The sequence below is a fragment of the Leptonychotes weddellii genome, chromosome 3, assembly GCF_054177405.1.
Source record: "Leptonychotes weddellii isolate Sample4059 chromosome 3, ASM5417740v2, whole genome shotgun sequence".
NCBI lineage: Eukaryota > Metazoa > Chordata > Mammalia > Carnivora > Phocidae > Leptonychotes > Leptonychotes weddellii.
The window spans coordinates 19,895,711-19,922,547 of NC_138371.1; the positions used below are offsets into that span (position 1 = coordinate 19,895,711).

General features: G+C 37.2%; 1 protein-coding gene across 1 annotated transcript in view; it reads left to right on the forward strand.

Moving 5' to 3' along the window:
• Positions 1–20,764, forward strand: part of ABCA12 (ATP binding cassette subfamily A member 12) — a 96,330-nt gene extending 75,566 nt beyond the window's left edge. The window contains 12 exon segments of the mRNA XM_081815308.1: positions 448–563; positions 1,585–1,744; positions 2,862–3,115; positions 5,134–5,338; positions 6,428–6,537; positions 6,840–6,981; positions 7,945–8,079; positions 10,160–10,263; positions 11,682–11,774; positions 13,261–13,366; positions 16,491–16,628; positions 18,405–20,764. Of these exon segments, the coding sequence (XP_081671434.1) occupies positions 448–563; positions 1,585–1,744; positions 2,862–3,115; positions 5,134–5,338; positions 6,428–6,537; positions 6,840–6,981; positions 7,945–8,079; positions 10,160–10,263; positions 11,682–11,774; positions 13,261–13,366; positions 16,491–16,628; positions 18,405–18,512 (1,671 nt within the window). The 3' untranslated portion in view covers positions 18,513–20,764.
• Positions 20,765–26,837: the final 6,073 nt, after the last annotated feature.

The following is a 26,837-nucleotide window of genomic DNA, read 5'->3' on the forward strand; positions in this document are numbered from 1 at the left end:
CCCGCCACTCTGCTGTTTTACACACAGAGTGGCTCACATTGATAACCAAGCCTTAGAAATCAACCACCTGACAGCGTTGCAGCATTCAAAATGAAATCAATACTTTGAGGACCAAATCTAATACCAAGATACCTGACTGTCTTATCTTACTTACTGAACCTCTGTCACCAAAGGATCCCAAGTCTCAAAGCCTGGAGGCAGGAACACCAGGGACTCCATGTACATCTATAAAGATGGAGACTGGCTTGACCTTCTATTGCAGGAGACAAATTCTAGAGCGAAGTCAATGTAAAATAAGCTGAACATTGCAAGCTACAGGAACATAAATAAAAATTCATTCCTTCACCTATTTCAAGGTCAATTTGTTACAGTTTAACTAGATGGGCTATTGATGTTTTTGGAAAAATATTTGCCATATATTAAGCCTTGTTTTACATATTCCCATAGGCCTTCTACTTGCTACCCGTAACATTTTCAATTGGTGTCATTGCAATTTTCAAGTTACCTGCCTTCTACAGTGGAAACAACCTAGGCGCCGTATCTCTCCTGCTTCTGCTGTTTGGGTAAGCTTCAGTGAAAGATGAATGAACAGAATTAGATGTTCCTAGGCACAAAGAGAACCTAAATCTCATTAGCTAATTTACAGTTGTCTTGGGGTTTCAATAGCCATGAGTGATGACTAACAATACATTACACTTGCTAGTCCACAGTTTGTAAAGTACAATACTTCTGAAAATGAATGTTGTTGTTATTAACAGTAATATCTAACATTAATGAGTACTTACTAGGTACCGAGTGTCATGCTTAGCAATCTACACATGTAATCTAATTTACATAAAAATGGATGCTTTAGAATGATCAGAAAAATGTGTGTACATGTATGGATTTATGTATTGACAAATCCTGAGTATATAGCATCATAAGGTGTGCGTACTCATGTATATTTTATTTATATTTTTATAGATGCCTAACACACATACAATATTATTTCTGTATTAGGGCAATACAGGTAGGACAGGTTGATATAATCAGTGCTGGGCATAGCAGTTCTGTCTGCCCTGAATGCATGGGTAATATCCATTGACTTAGCAATGTAGCTGATGATGGATTACTTTGTCTTTACTTCTTCTTCATCACTGGAAAGGTTGCTCCAATATTTGCTCAAAGCAGGACATCCAGCTTCTGAGCATTCCGTGTCTGCTTAGCTAGCTTTCAATGTCATTATTTGTTCTCAGCTTTAAATTGTAACATTTATATTGATTAAACTCTTATTTCTGAGAAAACAAACAAACAAACAGACAAAAACTTCCCTGGGTAGGATAACACCATGTCTAGAAGGAATTAATTTGTAGTTGTGATGATCTAGAACTGTTCAGGTTTCCTTAAAAGAGAAGCTTCTTACTATCACCACTTAAAAAAATACAAAGGATTTGTCAAAAAAATGTCATAGAAGAGAGATCTAACTATAAGAGATCTAGCCAACTTATCCCTAATGTTTATTTTCAAAACCCTATCAAAGGTTTTGTTTGTTTAAAGGATAATGATTAAGGCATAATTTTAATCCTTAGTATTATTAACATACAGGTATGCCACATTTTCTTGGATGTACTTGCTGGCTGGGCTCTTCCGTGAAACAGGAGTGGCTTTCATCACTTACGTCTGCATCAACCTCTTTTTTGGCATCAATTCCATTGTTTCCCTGTCAGTGGTATACTTTCTTTCCAAGGAAAAGCCTAATGATCAGGTAAGGTCCATTATTAGTCTGCTAAATTTCAAGAGACGTATGAAATGCTTCAACATGTTCAAGGTGAAAAGATTTCTTGTATTTCGCATTATCTAATACAAAAGAGGAATTTCATTTAATTCTATTAGATTTAGTAGAGTAGAACCTACAGCCTTTTAAAATTCTTTTTAGGCTTCATCTAGGTTAATGCCTATGATTATATTTCCCAGCGTCAAAACTATTGACATTTGATAGGGCTTGAGTGGGGTGATGGAGGTGAAATCAAGTATATTGTACAACACTATAAAAATCATGCAACCATTGGTCAGCTACACTTTTTACTCCTTAACAAATTGTTATGTTATGGTAGTAACAAGGATAGTGGCTTAGTTCTATGACTGAGGGTTAAGATTCTTTTGAACATTCATAGAGAACAAACCTAATTCATTCCCTTTCAATCATGTATTAGAGTCTGCTTCATTGTAAGCATCACTTTCTGTTCAGAGCTGACAATTATAATTAGTGACAAGGGAGGCACTAACAGTGCTAGGCAATTGAATAGGAAAGAATAGAGAGGAAATGAGGTGAACTAAGGAACAGACAAGCACACTCCAGGAGGAGGAAGACAATTCATGAGTTGCAAGTGGTTGGCCCAAGTGTGAATAACATGAAAATGAGCCATTTGCTCCTCATTGAGTTAGGTCGTCTCTCTTTTCATCTCACTTCACCATTTTAGTCCTTCTTCAAGTACGAATTACCTAAGGTTCTAAAACTTTACCTCACCAAATTCCTCCTCTACTCAGGCATGGCCAATAGCCTGTATCAGATCCCAACACCTTGGCTATTTCTGCATTCCTAGGATGTAAGACAGAGCTAGAAGTGATTTTGCCTCCAGGATTTGGCCTGACCATCGATCATCTCAAGAAAAAGATAATCCTTTTCTGCTTGTGTTTTAGTCATACATCTCTACTGTTTGCTTATAGTAAATACAAGGAAATTCAGCATACATGTGAAATAATTGCCAATCTAGATGAATTTCTCAAGTTTTAATATTTGTCCACATCTAGTTTTACATTTTTGTCAATTTGTTAGATCTAAGTCTAACACTGAGCTTCATTTTTTTTCCCTCTCATTTCAGACTTTAGAACTTATTTCTGAAACCCTCAAGCGCATTTTCCTGATTTTTCCACAATTCTGCTTTGGCTATGGTTTGATTGAACTTTCTCAACAACAGTCGGTCCTAGACTTCTTAAAAGCATATGGAGTGGAATACCCAAGTGAAACCTTTGAGATGGATAAACTAGGTGCAATGTTTGTGGCTTTGGTTTCTCAGGGCACCATGTTCTTTTCCTTGCGGCTCTTAATCAATGAATGGCTAATAAAGAAATTCAGGTAAATAAAATGAAAACATAGTGTTTGACATCCATGATAGAACTCAATTCAAAATATTTAGGAAGGGGTCCATAGTCATCTTTCCATTAGTAAAATGGTAATGTTGTGCTCAAAAAACTTTAAAAAACTGTAGCATGATTCACCATTCATTTCATTCAGTAAATAGTTATCAAACCTTACTATGTGTCTACAAGTATTATTGTAGAGTGAGAGAATAAAATTAAAGAAGCTCAACCATTAGCCTTAAAGAGATTAAGATTCAGTGGTGGAGAGAAAATACATGCATAAACAAAAGATGTAGTGTTTGAGTTGAGTTTAAAAGGATGAATAGAAAGTAGAAATGAGGAAAGAGGACTGAATGAGTAGCATACTAGCAGTGGGTTTAGGAGAAGAAGATTGAGTAAAGAGAAAACAGAATCATAAATAAAAAGAAATACACATACCATTGACCCAGCTACTCCATTTCTAGGATTTTTTTCCTACAGATATGCTCACACACATGCAGAATTATGTATGTATAAAGTCATCCATCATAGCAACCATTCTTAATAGCAAAAGAATGAAAAAAACCTAAATGTCCTCCATGTAAGGATTGGTTCAATAAATTATGTTTTTTCATAAGTGAAGCACTATGCAGTTATTAGACTGTACAGTTCTGTATGTAATATTTGTGGTTACTGCTGATATTAAGTGAAAAATGCAAGTTTCAGAACTTTGTGTAATGTTTATTACCATTTGGGTTAGAAAAGAACTATAATTTATACATACATATGCATAGACTATCTCTAATTATGAGTGCCCTGCAGAGTTGAAGGAAACTTACTTTTCACTATATATTCTTCAGTACCTTTTTAATACATGATGTGCACGTATCACCTGTGGAAAAATAAAACTTAAGTTAAAAATAATGAAAAGAATGACAAGAGCAAAGATCAAGCAAAAAAATCTTGGCTTGTATTTGAGAAATGAGTAATACAGTGTGATTAGAACATAGAATAAATGTAATGAAATAGTAGGAGCTCAAGCATGTGGCCAGAAGACTATGGAGTCTATTGGATACTCAGTTAAAGAGATGATTTGGACTTTATTCAACAAACAAATAGGAGTCCTATAAAGGTTTTGACCAGAAAGCAACCTGATCAAATGATGGTTTAGGAGATGTGATTCTGTGGAGGTCCTACAGATTAGAATGGAAGAGTCAGAGATATTGGAGCAGTTTGAGATTCCTGAAGAATTTAGGTGAGAAAGAGTGAAAGCCTCTGATGGTAATAGAAATAGACAGAACATGATTGATGACTGGGTGTTACAGGCATTTCCAGTGCTAGGAGACTGACATGAGTGGATTTTGGAATGGAGAAGATTCAAAGAAAACATCACAGTTGGACTCTCTGGAGATATCATTAAAAGAAATGGGGACATTGGGAGGAAGACCTGAATTGATTTGTTGGGTTTTTAAATTTGGTTTCGTTTTGTTTGCTTTATTATATGTTAGGCAAGATATTGAGGTGGGTTTGAGACTTAGTTTTCAGGGCCGATAACCTTAATATATTGGCTAGATCCTAGGCAAGACATTCACAGTAAACAGAATATAGAGGAACATTCATGTCACTGATGATAAAAGAAGAAATAAAAAGGATTTTTTTAAGAAGATGATAATTGATCGTGGGCTTATAAGTGTTGGATCTTACTAATGACTCTGGTCTCTCTTATAGGAAGTAACTTTCAAACCCAAACTAACCTCCTTGTTACTAAAATTAGGATTCTGAATTGTAACAGTGGTTCTGAAAGCATTTAAGGCATTGAAAGCAGAAGCTGTTTTCCAAACACCATATTGAATATGGTGAAGGGCATCCATACTAATTTTTAACTTATTTAAGTAGCATAATGCATAACAAATTTAAAACAAACCTAGTGTGTGATTGCCCACTTTTAGTCAAGTGAGAGCCTGTTTAGACATGTCAAATTGAGTGGTGCCATTTCAGAATCATTGATGCAGAATCACTGGGTCCATTTTTTAGACTCTTCTTCAGAAAATTTAATTCTTCACCTGTAATGGAGACAATAGATGAAGACGAAGATGTGCAGGCTGAGAGATTCAGAGTGGAGAATGGTGCAAGTGAATTTGACCTGGTCCAGCTGCATCGTCTCACAAAGACCTACCAGCTGATCCACAAGAAGATTATAGCTGTAAACAATATCAGCATTGGGATACCCGCTGGGGAGGTGAGGAACACTGCTTTGTTCTGAACGGTCCTTTATATTGTCCTATTAAGTGACAAAAATCTTTATCTTTTCCTACTTTTTTTCTAGAAAGATGGAAGTCACCCCCTGAATATTTTGATGGATTCTGTATATAAAATTTACACACATCCATGTGTTACTTACCCTCTAAGTCTTCCCTCTTAACAGGGAGGATTCACCACATCCCGAGTCCTGATCCCCATCCCAAGCTGCTGTCCCCCCTGGGGGGGACTTTCAGTCAAGATGCCTGTGCAGGGTGCTCTCTTCAACTTTCAGTTTTCAGCCATCTGTGAAAGACGAGTGGTCAGAAGCGAGGTCCTAGAACTGCATCCATATTTATTCTTGCTGTTTTTATAGAAGAAATATTGGGGCACCTGTGTGGCTCAGTCGGTTAAGCATCTGACTCTTGATTTTGGCTCAGGTCATGATCTCAGGGTCATGGGATTGAGCCCCACATCAGACTCCACGCTCAGTGTGGTCTGCTTAAGGTTCTCGCTCTTTCTCTCCTTCTGCCCCTCCCCCCTCTCTCTCACAAATAACTAAATCTTTAAAGACAAAAAAAAAAAAGAAATATTAAGGCAGCTTTGAAAGGAGAAAAAGAATGTGAGCATTTCTCTTAGTTTTTAGAGCAGACCTGCAAACCAAATGCATCAAATCTATTCAACAGCATAAAGAAATTATTGCTTCAGCGGCTTATTCAGTAAAGTTGTGATTTTGTGTGAATAATGTGAAATCTATAAATATAATTACTTTGTCAAGTTAGCATATCCTACTTGTGGGATGTTTTGTCGTGTCACACAGATAATATAGTATGTAAAATAAGTCCTATGTATATATACAAATGTTCAGATGGTTAAAGGAAAAAAAGATATGTAAGGAACCATTTGTTTTAAAAGAGAAAGTTTTATCAAATGCCAACAGAACACTACAATAACCATGAATAATTCCAATGATTTATTTTTCTTTATTATTTATTTCACCCAGGGAGAAAAAGGAAAGGGATGTAATAGTAACATGTCTTTGGTTTGGATTAAGATTTATATCTTTTTTTTTTTTTCTCTCCAAAACCAGTGCTTTGGCCTTCTTGGGGTGAATGGAGCAGGAAAGACAACTATCTTCAAGATGCTGACAGGAGACATAATTCCTTCAAGTGGAAATATTCTGATAAGAAATAAAACTGGGTATGAAAAACCATGGCTTCAAGTTATTGAGCACAACATAATGACATGAAAAAAAATAATAATTAAAATGAACTCTTTGTTATTTTGTAGTTATATTGTTAAATCCTTAGGGAAAAAATAGCTATTCCAAGAGGTGGAAATTTTTAAATCTTTAAGTGTGATATGATGGTGGGATATTTTACCTTGTTTTTATTAGAATCACCAATCACCATGACCAAAATAGAGCTGCCTTCCCCACATTTGGGGACTAGCAGGGACATACCTTTTGAAACTCATCTGTGTCTTTGCTTCTCTCAACTCAGCTCCCTGGGTCATGTTGACTCACACAGCTCCCTGATTGGATACTGCCCTCAGGAAGATGCCTTAGATGACCTGGTGTCTGTGGAGGAACACCTGTATTTCTACGCCAGGATACATGGAATTCCAGAAAAAGATATTAGAGAAGTGAGTACAAGTGTGAAAACTAGTTCCTTTGAAAACCATTACTGCTTCCGCTCCCTGCCTCCCACTCTCACGACTCAGTCGACATCTGGAAACCTGTGGCATTTTCTTGCTGTCATGACCTCTGAGGCAGTCTTCCCTTAATTGTGAATATCAGGTGGACGCCTTTGAACCCAGCTGCAGAAGCTCCTTGACCTGTGTTTGCTCAGAACTATCCAGTAAAGCATCACACTTGCCATAGGCTCAGGGCTGAGCATTGATTGGTGATGTCTGCACATCCTGCAGTGTTTAGATAAGTTCTGAACACGGGATTCCCTGCAAACGGCCCACGTAAAATCGAACAGCTTCCATTTTGATTGTTTAAATGTGGTTTTGTACTTCACTGGCATCATTTGCTTTTTTAATGGAATGGCCAACCCTTCGGGCAGCTTTCTCTATTTCTGCAACCCTGGGGACCTGTTGAAATCCTCCTAGGATTCCACTCTTGGCCAGAGCTGTTTAGCTACAGAAATAGCCTCAAGAACCCACGATTCCTAAGTTAATGTGCTGAAGTTTTGATACTGGGTCATTTTTAAATAGACACAAAGCCTTTGTGACAACTTGCCCCCTCCGTAAGAAGAAAGATGAAACGGCGAGCACAGTCCAGTGCGTTGTGAAGGGTAGAATTCTGTTTTAGTCCAATCCAATTGTAAACACACCCACACATTTGGGGGGAAAAAATGGGAAAAAAATCCCATTTGAAAATGAGCCTCCACAGAATTGTTTTTATCTCTTTAAGGGATTATTAATTTTTAGGTGGACCTTTGAAAGTAAAAATAAAATATGTTGGGTTTAAATGTTGGAATTGTTTTCAGTAGGTATTTCTTCATTATAGAACTTTCTTTCACAATTATCTTTTTCCATGTAGTGCTGTTAGGGTTTTGGCAGGGGAAGGTCAACAACCTAACTCCTGCTTTCCACCCACAGACTGTACATAAACTCCTTAGGAGACTTCACCTGATGCCCTACAAGGACAGAGCTACCTCTTTGTGCAGTTACGGCACAAAAAGAAAATTATCCACCGCACTGGCCTTGATAGGGAAACCTTCCATTCTCCTGCTGGTAAGAGGATCATTGTGGAGAAGGGGACTGCATAATTAGACCCACATGCCCAATATGTATGTAACAATTTATTGTCATCGTTGCTTTACTGAGGTCTCGCTATGTGCTGGTTATTTTACAAAACATTTTACATATACCACCTCATTAAGGGAATTTTTTTTTTTAAAGATTTTATTTATTTATTTGACAGAGAACGCAAGAGAGCACAAGCGGGGGAGCAGCAGAGGGAGAGGGAGAAACAGGCTCCCCACTAAGCAGGGAGCCTGATGAGGCGGGGCTCGATCCCAGATCTCTGGGATCATGACCTGAGCTGAAGGCAGACACTTAACTGACTGAGCCACCCAGGCGCCCTCATTAAGGGAATTCCTATCAGCAAAGATCTATGGCTAGTCCATTTCAGAAGAAACACTTGTTGTGGGAACAGGAAGTAGCCGAAACAAATTTAAGATATTCTAATAAGTAATGTTACGGAATATGGAAGAATTTGATTGCCCATTATTGAAATCTGTTGTTAGTAAACTTATCAGGTGAACCAATGTATTTTCCAACTTCTCCTAAAACGGAAAGACACAGTTTAGGGTGATGTGTTGTGCTAAAATTTCATTTCCCTATTACTTAAAAATATGAGTTACCTAGTTTGGGATGTGATTGACAATATGCTTTTCTATTTTATTTGAATTCTCTGGAGGGAAGAAATGCATTGCACGTTTATATTTTGGTTAAGAGCTGGAAAATTAAATTCATCACCTGGAAATACAAATTACACATCAAGGCGATCCATATGACATCCTGCTCTTCAGGCCAAACATTGCGAAGGGGCTTATTTCCGAGAAATGAAATTGCCTTTATTTGGAAGATCCCCTTCATTCAAGGAACTCCAAACTTCAGAAGAGTTTTAACTGTATGCAATACAAATTCACGTATAAATCACCACATTATTCCAGGGATTAAGTCCTACAGAGGACCAAATCATTTAAACCACCCATCTAAAGAATGCACAACCTATCTTTCTTTACCAGAAGCTTATAATGCATTACATCCCTACCCATCAATGCTTATGGTGGAATTTTATTGTCTAAGTGTCCCTTAACTTGAACAAAACAATCCTTAGGCACCCCTGTGAGATAATAGAGGTAAAGTACTTAAAATGTTTAAAAGTGCTATGCAAATGTTATATATTAATGAGCTGAACTGAAATACAGGCTGTGAGAGAAAGCTATTATATTTTCTGCCATATGCATTTGCCCTATATGCTGTCGTCTTCAAAAATAAGAGCAGTGACAAGATATCCTTACCTGTTTCCCCAAACCAACACTCATTCCTTTAACCTCTTACTATAAAGACAAGCCTCAGGTAATCCTATGTCCATACTCTCCACTGCAAATACATATCTTTAGTTATGACCTAATCTTGACCTCTAATTTGTTAATTTAACCATCTCTTAGAATCTATTATTGCTTGTTTAGATTATCCATTTTTACATTTTGAATTTTGTGTCTGAACAATTTTCCAAAACATCATTTATTTTAAAATATAATTTGTATTTTCTACATGGCAATTTCTGCAAATCTTATTTTTATCTCTCCAAAGAGAATTCAATTTCCATTAATAACATAGAATTTAAAATATACCTCAAACATATTAACTGAAAAATCAAATTGTGTTCTGTGGGCATCACAAACTGTATTATCACTCAAAGCCACAATTCTGCTATCAGGAGTAAGGTAGCAATCTTGTTGATGTAGCTTCAGATGTATCTGTGACAATGTAGTATTAACACAGAAACTCCACTTTGTCAGGAACTGATGCAGATCTTTTTCCAAAGAAATAAGAGACAAGTGTAAAGTAACAGGGTGTCAACTTCACTGAGACACTTTTTAAAACAGATTGACAATTTTAAATGATTAATTTTGAGCTTTTTGACAGCAGAGGAAAGAAGCCTATTAAGTATAAAACAAGTTAGTCACAGGACTTCGCAAAGTGATTTCTGTTCTAGGCAAGTGAGACGCAGTGATTCATGTAAAGAACCCCATCAAAAATTAATTAATTTGATAAATTTTTCTTGTAACTTTCTGTTAAGGATGAGCCGAGCTCTGGGATGGATCCTAAGTCGAAACGGCAGCTCTGGAAGATCATTTCAGAAGAAGTGCAGAATAAATGTTCCGTCATCCTCACATCTCACAGGTAAACCGAGTGTGGGAACTTGAAAGCCATTGACAGGATTTTAGGAAGAGAGATGGGAAGAGATAATCCTATGTAGTATGTATTGATAATGAATCCACAATTGGATTGAAGTATTTTATGTTTATAGTCATAGGAGCAAGTCAGGCAGGTTTCATGTGAGAATCCATCTCCTGTGGTGGGTAGGATAGGGCCTAAGCAATCTTTTTAAAAACAAATTTCTCTTAGGGCGCCTACGTGGCTCAGTCTGTTGAGCGTCCCATTCTTGGTTTCGGCTCAGGTCATGATCTCATGGGTCTTGAGATCAAGCCCCGCTTCCGCGGACTCTGCTTGAAGATTCTCTCCCTCTGCTCCTCCCCGCCACGTGTGTGTGTGCCCATGCGCTTTGTCTCTCTCTCTCAAATAAATGAATAATCTTTAAAAAGAAATTTAAAAATAAAAGGTAAAAACAAATTTCTCTTAAATTAAGAGGGACTTATGACTCTCTTAATTTAACTATTACTCCCTATTGCCATAAAGTTCATCATTCTCAACCTAGCATGAAAGACCTCTTGTCTGGCCTCATCTAAATTTCCAGTCTTTTTTTTCCTGTGACACCCCCACCCCATTCAGTCAATCTGAATGACTTAGTAATTCCACATACACTCACCACCCTTCCCTATCACCACATCCTCTCTCTGCCTGTGCTTTCTACCTGAAATGGTCTTTCACAAAATCCAAGTTCTCATCTTCCTCGCCTCCTCCATGAAGTAGACCCTTCCAATCAATTCAATAAAAAAGCTACTGAAGTATTTTATCTGTGCCTTTCTTGTAAGGTTAGCCTTGTATTAAAGTTATCCCTTCACTGCAATTATATAGTAGGAAAAGTTCTGGATTTATTTATAATTAAGAGACAAATTCATATCCTAGCTTTGCCCAGCACACTATATGTTCTGAAGCCAATCTTTTCCTTTCCATTCACTTTTGTATGAAGTGGAGAGGATCTCTACGAGTTGTCATAGTTCTTGAAATGAGAGATTATATAATCAAGTACAGGTTAACTAGTTATAAATAACAAAGCATAAAAGCCAACTGAATATGGAATATGAAGAGTCATGAAAAAAGCTCAGGATTATTTTGGAAACATTTCTCAGGGAATGTAGGTCTTGAGCCTAAGCTTGAAAGAGGTTGAAAGAAATACTGTGTTTGATGAGAGGGCATTCCAGGTGAGAGAGATGGCTTCAAGCTGGAGAATAAAGAGTAATAAACCCTATGTGAAGACATTTAACTTGTATTTTAAAATGTATTTCTTGTGTCCTTCAAGGGAAAAGACATTTTAAGGAACTAAAATAGTATTTCTAAGGTGCCATAATGAAACATTTAAGCTTATGCTTATGAGCAGTTCTCTGTGCCCAGAATTCTGATGTGATTCTGTCTTTCAGCATGGAAGAATGTGAGGCTCTCTGTACCAGGTTGGCCATTATGGTGAATGGAAGATTCCAATGTATTGGATCTTTGCAGCATATAAAGAGCAGGTGAGGGGCACCTGGGTGGCTCAGTTGGTTAAGTGTCTGAATCTTGGTTTCGGCTCAGATTGTGATCTCAGGGTCGTGAGATGGAGCCCCACATTGGGCTCTGCACTCAGCAGGAGTCGGCTTGAGATTCTATCTCCCTCTCCCTTTGCCCCTCCCCACAGTGCCCTCTCTATCTCCCTCTCTCTCTCGAAAACAAATAAATAAGTCTTAAAAAAAAAAAAGCAGGTGAAGAACAATTGCGTTGTTTAGCATATGGTGTCAGGAAGTCAATCTAACAGTACTGTACTTACCTTTGAGGATTATTTAACAGCTTGTCCTGTAATGAAAAGTCAAACTGGAAAGAAAAAGTTGATCTTTGATACACCTTAAAGTTAAATTATCTTACTAAAACGTCTCAAAAAAAATCTACAACATAAATACTCTCAGAAAGTAGTTTTCAAGAATTTACTCGATAACAAGTTAGACCTTGACAAGTACATAAAGGCATAGATTTTTATGTAGCGTGTTCATGTGCCATTTGCACAGGCTTTTAGTAAGCATTTAACATTTTTACTGCATTCACAACCTTTTAATCAAGAATACATTGGGGAGGGCGCCTGGGTGGCTCAGTCGTTAAGCGTCTGCCTTAGGCTCAGGTCATGATCCCAGGGTCCTGGGATCGAGTCCCGCATCGGGCTCCCTGCTCGGCGGGAGGCCTGCTTCTCCCTCTCCCACTGCTTGTGTTCCCTCTCTCGCTGTGTCTCTCTCTGTCAAATAAATAAATAAAATCTTTAAAAAAAAAAAAAAAGAATACATTGGGGAAATGTGCACAAATATCATATTACCGAATTAAAATTAAATTAATATTTTATATTTGCGAGAGTGCATATGCATTTATACATATTCATGTTAATCTCCAAACTTCAGGGTGTTACTTTATACTTTTATCTGTATAACTCGGCTTCTTATAAGATAGTATTAACCAAGATAAGTAAGAAAAACGGATGAAAGCGACATTATAGATTGTTCTCAAAGAGTCTATTGTGACTTGTTTACATATTCTGTTCTTGGGCAAACAGCTAGCGTATTGATTTATTACTCATTTTTAAAACCCCAGTGACTTTAGCCTTCACTTTGAACCCAAATCTCCAATGACTTGCCTTTTAAGACCTTGTTTGTTTTAAATTAGAAAATATTTAACCCTAGATATTGACATCAGTTGCCAATTCGTTGATGTCAACGAAAGCCAAGTTTTTATGTTTTCTTTCTAATGCAGCTTTTGTCCAAGGAGTGTGACTTTGTATAGTGCTAGAACTAAATAAAAAATCATGGCAATGCACTATTTCCAGTTGCAACATACCTTGAACTTTTATGGCAAAATGGCAGTCTTTATATAAGAAAAGGTGCTATAATGGTCAGCTTGGGTCCTGTTTCATTACCTAGAATTCCAGGGGAGTTATTTCAGCAAAGTATAACTCATATCACATTTTGCACTTTTTCTTTCTAGGTTTGGACGAGGATTTACTGTCAAGGTTCACTTGAAAAATACCAAAGTGAGCATGGAGGCCCTCACAAGGTTTATGCAACTGCACTTTCCAAAAACATACTTAAAAGTAAGTAGGAAATTGTCCTGCCTTTGATCTTGATTGGTTTTGATAGTCATAATCTAATATGGATGCTTGCCATTTTCAAGTTGAGCATAGCTTTATTATTAACCTTAATATATTTATTAATTCAAGATACATAAGATACTCTGGGGGCACCTGGGTGGCTCAGTCATTAAGTGTCTGCCTTCGGCTCAGGTCATGATCCCAGGGTGCTGGGATCAAGCCCCACATCAGGCTCCCTGCTCTGTGGGGAACCTGCTTCTCCCTCTCCCACTCCCCCTGCTTGTGTTCCCTCTCTCGTTGTGTCTCTCTCTGTCAAATAAATAAAATCTTAAAAAAAAAAAGATACATAATATACTCTGAAACACACTTAGTATGAACAAATAGGATCTTCAAATTAATTGTATAATTTTATAGCTATTTAAAAGTAATGTAATCCTGGGGCACCTGGCTGACTCTATCTGTAGAACATGCGACTCTTGATCTCAGGGTTGTGAGTTCGAGCCCCATGTTGGGTGTAGGGCTTACCTTAAAATAAATAAATACATACATACATAACATACATATATACATAAATAAAATGTAGTCCTTTTATATATCTTTATTTCTTCCTCACAAAGACTTTATGACCATACTATTAGTTTTTGAGTTGTATACATAACTAGTTTACTAATTATATATGTTAAGGAACTGAGGGATGACAGATATTATATGATCAAGGATATTTCTTCTTACAAAAAAAAAAAAATGTAGAGTTCCAGAATGTCATAGCTAGAGAAGATTATCTTCTTGCTCCTCTCATTTGGAAGATAAGCCCATAATGGTTTGAACAGAACTGCTTGGAAATCAAGTTCTTAATTCCCACACTAGTTGAAACATTGTTCACTTAATTTCATCTTGTGTGTATATATCCACACAATGGACAGGTACAGATATGTGTATATATCTCACATAGCACATACTTAAAATAAACGCATGTGACCAAAAAACCTATCTTTATAACATCTTGGATGTACAGGTAGTTTGTACAAGATGATTATAGCAAATGAATGTTTTTAAAAGAAATCAGGTGACGGGGTGCCTGGGTAGCTCAGTTGGTTACGCATCTGACTTTGGCACAGGTCATGATCTCAGGGTCCTGGGATTGTGTCCCACGTTCGGCTCCTGCTCAGCAGGGAGCCTGTTTCTCCCTCTGCCTCTCTCCCCCACCCCCGCTTGTGTTTTCTCTCTCTCAAATAAATAAATAAAATCTTTAATAAAATAAAAATAAGAGAAATCAGGTGTGGAATGGTGGAAAGAAATTTAAAGGCTTGGGCCGAAATCCAGCTCTGCCTGTATGATTTCCAGCAAGACATTTAAAGTCTCTGAACCTCCTTTTTCTCCTTTGTGAAATAGAAATAATGACATCTACTTCACAAGATTGGTGTGAGAAACAAATGATAAAATGCCCACAAAGCTATTTCATAAACTATAAGGCACCATATTAATGTGACGTGATTGGAGAGAGCAAAAGAGAGTGCATTTTTAAAAACAATTCTTTTATCTCTATAAAATACCTTTGCCTTGACCTCCCAAACCTCGGCTAACTTCTCCAGGAAATAATAGCTTTTATGTTTCTTATCAAAGTCCATTTTCTACCATATAAATTAAAATCAAATTTAAAAATTATAGGACACTTTGCTTTACACAAATCACAACAGTGCTTTCTCTTTGGATGAATTTCCAGGTTGAAATCTGTGTTTATTCACTGAGTGATGAGATTACATTCACCTTGCTCTGTTCCTTGTGGACCAGGGCTATACAAAGCAAATGCAGTGATCACAAAAGTCTCATTTCTTTCTAAACAGACCATTCTTTACAAGTATGTGGTGGTTTCTAGATCTCTAGAGGAGAAATAGCAAGAGCAACATTTGGGGATTAAAAGTAAGTAAGACAGCCTGATTGAGGTGACAGATGTGATGCATCCACAGGTTAGGCAGTGAGCAAAGGAGTGAGAAGAGGAGGGGTTTCCAGCAACAGAAGTCTTGAATACCAAGTGAAATTCACAGTCTTGATCTGATCCATATAGGTTGCAGGGGTAGATGCTGGAGTAAGAACATATCTTGATCAAATAGTGCTCAGGAAAGATTCTCCTAGCTGCTGTGTGCCATAATGTGTGAACGTATGCAGGTTCTAAGCCACGGAAGAGGCTGGGGAAGTTACTCAGATATGGAGTGGTGAGAATGGAGTTAACATTGGTGCAAATAGAGAGGAAAGGTTTAAATGTGAGACTCATCTTAGAGGGAAAACAAATAGGATATGATAACTGATTAAATATGTAGAAAAGCAGGATGTTAAAAATGTTCCAAGGAAACAAGAATAGATTACTAGTAGATGGCGATACTATGGACTAAATAAAGAAATTGGAAAGAATTTTAGGGTGAGTTAAGAAAGAATGTGGTATTTTTTTTTTAAGATTTTATTCATTTGAGAGAAAGAGAGCTCTGGCAAGAGTGGGCACGAGTGGGTGGGGGGGGAGGGGCAGAGGGAGAGGGAGAAGCGGACTCCCCGCTGAGCAGGGAGTCAAATGTGGGGCTCCAGCCCAGGACCCCGAAATCATGACCTGAACAGAAGGCAGACATTTAGCCAACTGAGCCACCCAGGCGCCCTGAATGTGGCGTATTTTAATGAGATTTTTCCTTCACAATGCTCTTGAAATCTAACCTCTTTAGCCAATATAAATTGAATAGTTATAACTATCCCTAGCCTTTTAGAACACTTCTAACATTAAAACAAACAAACAAACATTTCTAAATGTGATCTCTGAATTGAGCTGAGCATAATCTGACATCTAAAATACCATTTCACAATATTTTTTCCTAGGCAAGACTATAAGGACTTTATAAGTACACAGGAATGTAGAATACTTTGGAATTTTCATTAGGTTTTTAATTTGTTTCCTCTTTGACGTGTGTAAAACTTTTCATCTCATCTTTGCAGGTTGTTAGCTGCAAAACATAGCCATCCTTTACACTGATTGTCATGACTGGCAATGGAATGAATTTCAGTATTAGCTCTTGGTCAAGTTATGTCTAGTCAACTCAATATTACCTGACATTGCAGAATAAATTTTTCCCTTTTGTCCCCACAGGATCAGCACCTCAGCATGCTAGAGTATCATGTGCCAGTCACGGCGGGAGGAGTAGCAAACATTTTTGATCTGCTAGAAACCAACAAGGCTGCTTTAAATATCACAAATTTCTTAGTGAGTCAGACTACCCTGGAAGAGGTAAGCGGGATACCACATTCCATGTGCATAATGTCACATATTAATTATTACACATTCTGTTTATTTCTTTTTAATAACATTCAGTGTGTTTATAATTGACACAGTATCTAAGCTTGCACCTGGAAAACTTAGCTTAATTTATTTTTAACTGTATTTTGGGATGTTCAAAAAAAGTGTGAAAAGCATTAACTATTTTTTAATGGAGAAAAGAGGATTTTTCCTTTCTACAAGACATTTCTATCCATTAGGTTATATGAATACGTAAAGCAACAAAATGTTATTTTCACCTGTAAAACAAATAGATATTAACACTTTCCTCACTTTCTCCTTGTTAAGTTTCTTTCTTCCCCCCCACCCTTGGTAGGCTTCTTAAATAACATTATTCATTGGCTTCCTGGGTTAGCATAGGATGGGGGTTTCTAGAGAAAATTCAGTGCCAGACCTGTAGACCTGCTTAGATTCAGGCAACCAAAGTGGTAAATGCAGATTTTTTTTTTGTTTCACTCATATCATCTGTCTTAATTACTTTATATTCAATAACTAGAGGCTTTACGGGTCATCCTTCATCATCTTTGCACCATGTTAATTTTGTTAATTTTGTATAGCTCAACCAACCTGATGTATAGAACATTTAATAGCATCTATCGTCACGACGGGTCTAAATGTTAGGCCTCAGGGGCCTCTAAGTGCTGCATTTTATGGACAATTTTTTATGGGGGCTTTAGGCAATTATGGCTTTACTGACCCAGAAAATTTACCCTTTGACTTATAATCAACTACTAGGACCATGTCTGACACAAAGTAGACTCTCAGTTTCTAGAGGAATCTATGACTAATAGACTTAATGATTTTAAACCAAGTAATAAAGGTCTGTCTGTTAAATATTTGGCTTTCTGAACATAATGTGGGCTCTCTATACAAGTTTTATTTTAGTACGTTAACTCTTGAAACTAGTGAAATTTCTCTCAACATCATCATATAAACATTTGTTAATAGCTTGGCTTGGGTTCCTGGATTATACTTGACAGAGATATTAATGTAAATCTTATAAATACAGATACGTGGTTATAGATATTTAATTATAGCTTTAGATTTATAGTGATTATAAGTTGTAGATATAGGTTTTATTTTCAAACCCCAGTTAAATTTTTTTAAAGATTTTATTTATTTAATTTTGAGAGAGAGAAAGAGCGTGAGTGGGGGGAGGGGCAGAGGGAGAGGGACAAGCAGACTCTGCAGCGAGCACAGAGTCTGACATGGGGCTTGATCCCATGACCCTGAGATCTCAACCTGAGCTGAAATCAAGAGTGGGATGCTTAGGGGTGCCTGGGTGGCTCAGTTGGTTAAGCGACTGCCTTCGGCTCAGGTCATGATCCTGGAGTCCCGGGATCAAGTCCCACATCGGGCTCCCTGCTCAGCAGGGAGTCTGCTTCTCCCTCTGACCCTCCCCCCTCTCATGCTCTCTGTATCTCATTCTCTCCTTCAAATAAATAAATAAAATCTTTAAAAAAAAAAAAAAGAGTGGGATGCTTAACCAATTGAGCCATCCAGGCAACAGCCCCCCACCCAGTTAAATTTGAATATCTAAAAGGAATACTAGTGAAAGTATGCATTTCTGTGTGGACATATCCCTATAATATCTAGTTTTCTTCTTTTTTTTTTTTGTCTTTCACTGTGTGTGTATGTGTGTGTGTGTGTGTGTGTGTATGTGAATTAACCTTATTTCTTTGTTTGGCTTACCAAACACTAATGAGTTTATTTCCCTTGAAAAATCAGGTTTTCATCAACTTTGCCAAAGACCAAAAGTCCTATGAAACTGCTGATACCAGTAGCCAAGTTTCCACCATAAGCGTTGACTCACAGGATGACCGGACAGAACTGTAATACCACCAGCAAAATCAAGCTCAGCAAATGGCCAATGGCTTCCTTTTAAAGAAGAGCCACACAAGATACTGCTTCCTCAAACTATCTTCATTTTAAAGTCGTATACTCTATGGAAGGTACAATTGTGTAAGAGTAGCAAGTAACTAACTGTAAGTGGAAAGTTTTTTTCTAAAGTCAGTGAACGTTGCTACCGAAATGAATTTTGGTAAACTCAATACTCTGAGTGTGCTAATGTATATATTGGTGGTTACAATGCAAAGGGGAAACCATTTGAAGATAAATGTCTTAATTTATTACTTTTAATAAAAAGACAGCTTAAAAGGCATGGTTATTAGTAGCTGAAAAGTAAGAGTGGAGAAGAAAAGTAAGATAATTTGGGGTAGATAGAATTAGGAGAACAAACAAAATAATTTATTTCCAGAAAGCAACAGAATGAGCATCATCATCAGGCACAGATTAACAATGGCAGGAAGCAGTGGGCACAAGGTCTGCAATGTACGTGGTATGTCATTTTCAGTGCCTGTAAATATGTGGGGATGTGCTGAACCCCAAAAGAGTGCCTTTCCACAAGAATGCCATAGGAGACAGTTTACCCTGGTGGTAAACAGAACTTTGATTTATTCCTGCCAGGCCTTAACAGTAGTAAAGTAGCAAAAGCTACTTGTTCTTCACGGGGAAATGGGTGTGTCAGCTGAACAGATACAAATCCTAAAAACTGATAGGAAATGCATGTGCTGCCGGCAGGCAACATTTTTTTAAGCTCTTACAGAAACCCTCATATTGTGGGTCTCTCTTGCAGGAAACATTCCTGTGGAGAGAAAATGAATATGGAGATAAATTTCAGCTAATCACCTGGCTAACCCAGAATCATGCATATGGCTATAGGATAGACTTCATAATAATGCCAAATTATATGGCCCTTGGGGATGGGGTTTTATGTAACGTGTGTGTGTGTGTGTTTTGTGTGCATGTGTGTGTGTGTATGCACATTTGTCAACTTTGGCACGATTGTATTGGTTTCAAAAACCAATAAATTCAAAGTTTAGGAAAATAATTCATGAAGTCATTTCATTTGTTAGAGAAGATTCAGGAACCTAAAAATTGGAGTCATACGACCTACATGGTCCCATGTGATCAGGTCCCTGCTCACCTCTCCACCTTCATTCCTTTCTTTGTCTTCTTCTTCTTTAGGGTATGGCCATGCTGGCCTCTTTTCAGTTTTTCCAGTGCACCAAACCCCTTCCCATCTCTAGACCCACTACTTGAAATGTTCTTCCCTCCTTTTTGTTTCTAGACTATGCTAAAAGTCCTCAGAAATGTTAATCTTTCTCACAGAAGCTTTCCTTTTCTACTTCCTCAGTTTAAGTCCAGTCCCTCTGTTTTAATACTGTATTTTATTGTACCTCCTACTTTTCTGTCAGAACATGCATCCTAATTTGTAACATATCCAGACTAAAAATACACAATGGCAATTAGATGGCAATAGAATTTCTCTTAGGATAGAAAAAGCCTGTATTGAGTATAATATGTAGATAAGGCTTTCGGAGAAGAAGTTGTAACTCAGAGAGCATGGATGTCTTCAGGAGCCCAAATGACAAAAAAGGTGGTCAGCCTCCATGAAAGAATAAAAGGATTTGTTTATTGTTCATGGTGTTTGTTATTATGGGTGTTGGCTGGTTGCCTGCTTGTTTCTGAGCAATGATAAGAAGGGAAGCAAAGGGCAAGGAGAGAAGTGGAGGAAGGAGAAAGCAGGGAAAGCTGAGTATTAAAGGGAGAGACTAAAGTCCAGTGAGAAGGTGGAGTGGTTGAATGGACTTTTAAAACCATCAATATCCAAATACATTTTCACATTCATTCACTGTGCAACCATGCTGTGAACTGTCCTCATGATTACTAAATCTTCATTAAAGTCAACCACACTTACTAATGAGTGTCAAGTAAAAATTGAGGAATGGATGGGTGGATGTCTTCTTTGAAAGAGGTGAAGAACAAAATCCAACAATACATTAAAAAAATCATTCACCGGGCGCCTGGGTGGCTCAGTTGGTTGAGCGACTGCCTTCGGCTCCGGTCGTGATCCCGGGGTCCTGGGATCGAGTCCCGCGTCGGGCTCCCTGCTCTGCGGGGAGCCTGCTTCTCCCTCTCCCACTCCCCCTGCTTGTGTTCCCTCTCTTGCTGTGTCTCTCTCTGTCAAATAAATAAATAAAATCTTTAAAAAAAAAAATCATTCACCACAACCAAATGGGATTTATTCCTGGGATACAGGGGTCATTCAGTATTCACAAATCAATCAACATGATACATCATATCAATAATAAAAAGGATAAAAACCATATGATCATTTCAGTAGACTCAGAAAAAGCATTTGACAAAGTACAACATCCCTTCATAATAAAAGCTCTCAACAAGGTAGGTTTACAGGTAATATACCTCAACATAATAAAAACCGTATATGAAAGACTCACAGTGAACATCATACTCAATGGGGAAAAACTGAGAGCTTTCTCCTGAAGGTCAAGAACAAGTCAAGGATATCCACTCTCACCACTTTTATTCAACATAGTAATGGAAGTCCTAGCCTCAGCAATCAGAAAACAAAAGGCACCCAAATTGGTAAGGAAGAAGTAAGACTTTCACTGTTTGCAGACAACATGATGCTATATATATAGGAAACCTGAAAGATTCCACCAAAAAAAACTATTAGAACTGAAAAATGAATTCAGTAAAGTCATAGGATACAAAATCAATGCGCAGAAATCTGTTGCATTTCTATGCACTAATAATGAAGCAGCAGAAAGAGAAATTAAGAAAACAATCCCATACAATTGCACCAAAAATAATAGATACCTAGGAATAAAAGAGGTGAAAGACATGTACTTTAAAAACTATAAAACACTGATGAAAGAAAATGAAGAGGACACAAACAAATGGAAAGACATTCCATGCTCATGAATTGGAAGAACAAATATTGTTAAAATGTCTGTACCATCTAAAGCAATTTACACGTTCAATGCAATCCCTATCAAAATACCAACAGAACTGGAACAAACAATCCTAAAATTTATATGGAACCACAAAAGACACTGAATAGTCAAAGCACTTTTGAAAAAGAAAAGCTGAAGGGATCATAATTTCAGACTTCAAGTTATATTACAAAGTTGTAGTAATCAAAAGTCACAAAAACAGACACAAAAATGTGGTCCTGTCACAAAAATAGACACATAGACCAATAGAACAGAATAGAAAACCCAGAAATAAACCCACAATTACATGGTCAATTAATCTTTGACAGAGCAGGAAAGAATATCCAATGGAAAAAAGATAGTCTCTTCAAGCAATGGTATTGGAAAAACTGGTCAGGTATAAGCAAAAGAATGAAAATGGACCACTTTCTTACACCATACACAAAAATAAACTCAAAATGGATTCAAGACTTAAATGTGAGACCTGAAACCATAAAAATCCTAAAAGAGAGCAGAGGCAGTAATGTCTCTGACATTGGCGATAGCAACATTTTTCTAAATATGTCTCCTGAGGCAAGAGAAATATAGCAAAAATAAACTATTGGGACTATATCAAAATAAGAAGCTTCTACACAGCAAAGGAAACAATCAACAAAATTAAAAGGCAGCCTACTAAATGGGCAAAGATATTTGCAAATGACATCCAATAAAAGGTTAGTATCCAAAATATATAAAGAACTTATACAACTCAACACCAAAAAAACACAAATTATCCAATTTAAAAATGGGTGGAAGATATGAAGAGACATTTCTCCAAAAAGACACCCAGATGGCCAACAGATACATGAAAAGATGCTCAACATCACTGATCATCAGGGAAATGCAAATCAAAACCACGATGAACTCTCACCTCACACCTGTCAGAATGTCTAAAATCAAAAGTTCAAGAAACAACAACTGTTGACAAGGATGTGGAGAAAAAGGAACCTTTGTGCACTGGTGGTAGGAATGCAAACTGGTGTAGCCTCTGTGGAAAATAGTATGGAGTTTCCCCAAAATGTTAAAAATAGAACTACCCTACAATCCAGTAAACACACTACTGGGTATTTACCAAAAAAAACCAAAAACACTAATTAAAAGGGACACATGCACCCCTATGTTTATAGCAGCATTATTTACAATATCCAAATTATGGAAGCAGCCCAAGTGTCCATCAATAGATGAATAGATAAAGAAGTTGTGGTATATATGTGCAATGGAATATTATTCATCCATAAAAAAGAATAAAATCTTGCCATTTGCAACGACATGGATAGATCTATAGAGTAAAATGCTAAGTGAAAAAAGTCAGAGAAAGACAAATACCATATGATTTCAATCATCTGTGGAATTTAAGAAACAAATGAGCAAAGGGAAAAAAAAGCAAGACAAACCAAGAAATAGAATCTTAACTATAGAGAACAAACTGCTGGTTACCGGAGGGGAGGTGGGTGGGGGGATGGGTGAAATAGGTGATGAGGATTAAGGAGCACACGTGTTGTGATGAACACTTGAGTGATGTATGGGAGTGTTGAATCACTATATTGTACACCTGGAACTAATAAAACACTGCATGTTAACTATATTGGAATTAAAATTTAAAAAAAAAGTGCAAAACAGTGACTGCTTCACCATAGAGCAGCCTAAAGTCAGAGGCAACCCTGAGACAGAGGCCTGGATATGCGGAGTGGAGCTTCTGACCCCACAGGTGATGGATCTGGGGGCTCCCAACCAATCTTATCTACCCCTCCATAGGCAGGGAGGCCCGAGCTGGCCTCCACACTGTAGACATTGCACTTTGATTTGAATGTTCATTTAGACATGAAGCTCTGTGAGGACAGAAAATCTATTTTGATCTTCCCAATTTTCCCACCCACACACACGATGAATATTTGCGGCACTTGACAAATATTTGATGGTTAAATGGATGAATAAATAAACGAATGAGAAATAAAAAAGAAGTTGGCATGATTGGTATGAAAAACAAGCTTCCTTTTTCAGTATAAATCTCTGAAATGCGGTAAAGTTTCCCAAGGGGTAGTTTATTCATGGAGAAGAAAAAGGAAAGATGATGCTTTATTCCAGATTAGATATTACAGTGAGTCCACTAGCGTGGGAGGATTTTGGTATCTTCTTGGGAATCAGAATTCTAATGCTTTGCTTTTGTATATTTCTGCCCATTATTTGTTCTTTGTCTTTTTGTCTGTAAGGATGTACGGCATAAGAGTTTCATGACATCTTTACATATAAGTAAGGAACATACATCAAAAAGTGTTTGAACCCACATCCCTTTGGATTTCTCTGCAATAGAGAAAATGTTTTGAGAATTCCCAGTTCTTGGAGGACTGCCTCCACTCTGGATAACGCGAACAGAATCTGCTTTTTCATATGAGTTATGTGAATTACTTCTGAGGATTGTGGCAGTCTTCAATTCACCTATAAAACCTGAATATTAAAACATTTGGTGCAAAATCAGAAGAATAGAAAAATGATATGTACAACTATCTCCAATGATGCTCTCTGCCTGAATGATGGATCCATTCTCCTCAGAGATAATCCCTTACTCGAACAGCAGGTGTCCTCCTGGGCGAGGGTGGGGGTGACAGAGCAGGTTTGCATTCTCCTAACCCCCACAGGACCTTGGAGGCCTGCCTGCTTCATTAATGTAAGCTTCTCGATGAAGTTTTTAAATATAATAAGGCAAGTTAAAAGTGAATGATATTATTTCCTTTGACATCATTTGTTATGAAATTAATCCCATCCCTCCCTTGCTTATAAACCCAGACTGGTTTTCTGTAATCTGTAAAATGAAACGCAGGCTCTTTAACCAATCCTGAAAGTATTTTATCATCCAGCTCCCAACGCTTCTACTTCTCTTCTCCATGTAGTCTGTGCTCCCACTTCAATGCATTTCTTGCTGTTTTCTATTATGTTAGACCTTTTTTCGGTTCTATGGCACTTTGCTCACACTACTTTCTTCTTGAAAGACCCCTTCCCTGTCCCCACTTAGCTTTTATCTAGAAATTGCTCTTAATCTTAGTTACCACTCTTCTACTGTGTTTTCCTTTTAAGGAAACCTGCCCAGAAAGCCTCAGGCTGAGCTAATTGTTCTATCCTCTGTTACAAAAGCATTTTGTGCAGGGCTCTGCAGGAAGCTATCCTGTGTTGCCTTCCTCTTTCCACTACATTCTAAGTTCCTTAGAGTGGTGAACTCTATTCCTTCATCCTTGTATTGCCCACATCCAGCACAATATCCACATGTTGTTGCTCAATAAATCTCTGAAAGACCAAAGAAGTCCATGTCAATTTAGAAATATTTTCATAATTTTTGTTCTAATTTTTTTGTGATTATGTTTGTTTTTAATTTTAGAAGAGTAAGCCATGAAAATTTAAAGTTAACTGCTGGGGGAAAATATGCAGATGGCCAATATTTTAAATTAAAGTGTTGATCCCACATAAAACACAAATCAATAAAATGCCAAACATTGGACATACTATTATTTTATTGATAGTATTGCCTAATACAACATTTTCCCAATGATATTAAAATAAAAATACTGTTTAAAATAAAATACTTTCACCCAGATAGAGTGATGCTTAATCACCCTTGTTGCAAAGTGGAAATACCAAGCTAAGTTATATAGTTAAAATAACAGCAGCTACCACTTACTGACAATTGTTATGTGTGAAACACTGGGTCAAGTGTGCCATATTTATTGTATTTTTATTTAATTCTGACAGCATACTTCCAACTTACTAACCCCTTTCTATTAACCCCAATTTCCCACTGGAAATTGGGAAAAGGTCGTTATCTATTCCAGAATAATACAGCAACAAAGTAAATTTGACTCCAGGAACTATATTCTGACATAAGAAAGAAAGAAAGAGAGAGAGAGAGAGAGAGAAAGGAAGGAAGGAAGGATGGAAGGAAGGAAGAAAGAAAGAAAGAAAAAAAGAAAGAAGAAAAAAGAAAAGAAAAAGATTGACTATGCTGATTTAGATATATAAGTACACCAATAATTTAGGTATGATATATTTATGTGTGTGTTGACCTGGTAAGTGAACTGGCCCCGGGGCGCCCTAATTACTGCTCCCTTGACTACTGCAACACAGATCTCTGGCATGAATGAAAAGACCCTGTCCCTGACTATCCTCTTCCCCCCAGGAACCTTCTGGAAAAACCCTAGCCTTCAATTCTGCCTCCTCTGAAATTCCTCACAAAGAAATCCAACCATGTTAACTAGACATACAAAGATTTACTAAACATTTACATTTATTTTAACTTAAAAGAGTTTGCTTGGTACTTACTGGGATTTTGCTGTTGTTTTCAATAGCAGATAATTTTGTTATTTGATTTATTTATTTCCCCATCTTATATCTGTTTTTCATTTTTATGTTTTATTATTCTATTCAAAGAGAAACAGAATCTCCCAGTGTAAGGAAGCCAGCACTATGAAATGGTATATGCCCTAAACAATTTCTGTCCAAAGTGGCCCTTTTGATACCACAAAACAGATTTTCAATTCTTGTTACCTGGGGCCCATTGAGAAGTCTCTAGGAAAAGAGGAAAGCCTCCCACTTAAACTACTGCTCTTGGCAACTCAGAATCCTCAAAGGCAAAAGCTCCAATAACCAGCCCAAAAGAAATATTTAGTACTACCAGGGAAGTTTTCCTTTCCTTTGTCTGAAACAATTCAGCCAATAAATGAAGATATTTGTTAATTAAATATTATTGGACTAAAAAAATTGGAAGCAAGATGCCCCAACAAATGCACATGGTAGTTCAAGAATGAAACAAATGGAAGGTCCTAGCAAAGGAAAACCTCAGATATAACTCGAGATTTAAATCCTATAAATTTCTGTCAGATTCTTTAGCGAGAGGGACAAACACACATTAACTAAGCTAAAAATTTTCCTTTTTACACTAACCTGCTTTAAGAACTTACCTGATCCCTTTTTAGGTAAAGCTTCAGAAGTATTCTCCCATTACAGAGGTCTTCCCAAAACCCTTCCTTGAGAATGAAACTAAAGTATGGCTCATCTTATTAAATAATTTATCTTATTAAAAAGGGAGCTTATAACCTATCTTAGCAAGTATGACCTGTCTAGCGTATCAAGAGTCCTCCGTGAATAGAGGATCTATAATATGACCTACATGTGTAAAATATGTTATCTATTGAGTACAGAGAGTTAAACACTTTCTAATTAATAGTAGTATTCTTTTGCAAATCTAAGGAGAGAAAATAGGCTGTCATAGTATAATGGACCTTGTAAGTTGGCCCCCATTTATCCTCACCTTCTGTTCTCATGTTCATGAGCCATC